Source organism: Psittacula echo, assembly GCF_963264785.1.
Source record: "Psittacula echo genome assembly, chromosome: 7".
NCBI classification, from domain to species: Eukaryota; Metazoa; Chordata; class Aves; order Psittaciformes; family Psittacidae; genus Psittacula; species Psittacula echo.
This window is the reverse complement of record NC_137740.1, coordinates 30,208,329-30,210,436: the sequence shown is the minus strand read 5'-3', so window position 1 is coordinate 30,210,436 and position 2,108 is coordinate 30,208,329. Positions and strand designations below refer to the sequence as shown.

The window sequence follows — 2,108 nt, the reverse complement described above, 5'->3', positions numbered from 1 at the left end:
TCAGATACGTTCGTATCCTCTTTGCGGCTTTCTTCTGGAAATCAGGAAAGTGGCAAACACAATGACTAACAATCCCAGGATACTCAGACCCACTGCAATGGGAGCCGCTTTGCTGTTTTTATCAGGAAAACATTCTTCTTCTGAAAGTAAAAGCAGATCAGGAAATGTGTTACAGCAGAACAATGTACTCCTGGACTATACATCTGCATTCCAGAAAAGATAAAAAGCCGGCAAATACAAGGCAGAATTTCTCAAAATCTTGGGTTTTTGGTTTCTTTTTTCTTTTCCTCTTTCTCCTTTCTGAGCTTTACTTACTACACTTTTATCTGTAGTGAACCTTACCTCAAGAAAACAACACTCACCCCATTCAAAATAGCTACATGCTTCACTGGAGAATGACTCTGCTCTTTCACGTCTGCAGTAATTGTTTTACCACCAAGATCAGTACATACACATGTAGGAGTAGGAGGCTTTCTTTCTTCTAGCAGATGTGGAGCATCCCACTACAAAGTGCAAGTCTGTACTAATAAAGAGCAAGACACACCCTACATGGACAAAAACTGCTCCTTTGTGGCATCTAATGGCTTCTGCCCAGTAAAAAGAGTCAGACCAGAGAAGGGAGCCCAGCACATCATTGGTGCAGCAAGGATCCTAGTTAAGCCAGTATTTCGTGAGAAAAATCAAATTCTAATTGTTCTCCATGTTTAATTCAAAATATTTGTGGATAACTGTGGCTGAGAACATCCAGAGATGCCAGGAGCCTTGGACTTAGTCCAGGGAGTTGCTTTAGCAGTACCATTGTAATCTTATTGTACATACAATAATATCAGAAAAAGTTTTCATAGAATGTTTATGATTTTTTTTTACAAAAATAATATCTTTTAAGAACCATCCAAAGATATATTCACTCTAAACATACCTGTTAGCTACATAGGGGGAAAATACTGACTTTCTCAGCCAGTCCTTACCCAAATGAATATTCAAGTCATCTTCTGATTAAATGGAAACTCATTACTTAAAAATCAGCTTCCAGACTGGGGTAAATTGTCGGTTTTCCTATGGAGAGACTGTACCATCTGGGTCACCAATATAAACAGAATATTTACTGAGTGACAATGGCAGAATCAGTCTCAAATTCACAATACAGCAAGTGTAGCCTTGGAAGTGAAGGCAAGGTCTGGGAAAGATCACTAATGTGTTATCCCAGAACAGGATCAGACCTTCATCTTCCATCTGATCTATAGGAAAGGTCCTTCCTTGAGCTCCAGGGAAACCAAGATCTCTAGCATGATGCTTTGAGTGGCACCTGAGTAGCAAACTATGCCTTTCGCAGGGTAGCTTGATCAGTTGAACCCCACAGTGTATCCCAGCATAGTGATGAAACTAGTTTACAGCCATAGAGATTAATCCAGTTTATGAGGGAGATCCAAAACCCTCTGCCTCTTTCACTCCCTGTGACTATTCCAACGTAGATTTCAACAACACTCTAAGACAAAACCCTGTATTGTTATTGTCTAATTCTGATGACTATGCTGGCACAGATCATAGCTTAGCTTGGCTTTTCCTCAGTGGGAATCTTTATGCCGACGGTGGGCAGTTACCCCAGGGAGCATGTGGAATGTATGACATCACTTCACAGCTCCAGAGCCTCCACATGGCTCTGCCTAAAATCCGATCCTCTTCCCATCTGATCCAGATGGTGATTTCACATGATGCCATGTCCCAAAGCCAAAAGCACTAGCATTCTACTACGTGCTGCCTTTTAAAAGCTTTGTCTGGTTAACGTAACCCGCTGTTAAGGAAGTAAGCTGAAAAGTATTTGCATTTAAGTATTGCAGAAGCAGGAGATGTTTGAATTGGCCATTTTGCCCTGACAAAATCCTGGGCTATGAGCTTTAGGAACTGTTTCTGATATACTGAAGTGCAGTTCAGAGGACAATTTCACGGCTTCCCGGACTCAAAAAAATAACACTGCTACAGTCTGTACAAAATTGTAAAGAACTTAAAACCAATGATCATTGGTGTTTTCTTTTTCTTCCCCTTTTAAATACAAGCAAATCAGGAGCAACAGAAGTGAAACTAGCAGTCTTGAGACACCCAAAGAGAGG

General features: G+C 40.7%; 1 protein-coding gene across 2 annotated transcripts in view; it reads right to left on the bottom strand.

Annotated features, from left to right (window-relative positions):
• LAMP3 (lysosomal associated membrane protein 3) overlaps window positions 1-2,108 on the bottom strand; it is a gene marked incomplete at both ends in the record, with an annotated part of 16,171 nt that continues 14,063 nt past the window's right edge. For both annotated transcript variants that reach the window (XM_080623050.1, XM_080623051.1), the window contains one exon: window positions 1-140. In XM_080623050.1, the coding sequence (XP_080479176.1) occupies window positions 1-140 (140 nt within the window). The remainder of the gene's footprint in view (window positions 141-2,108) is intronic.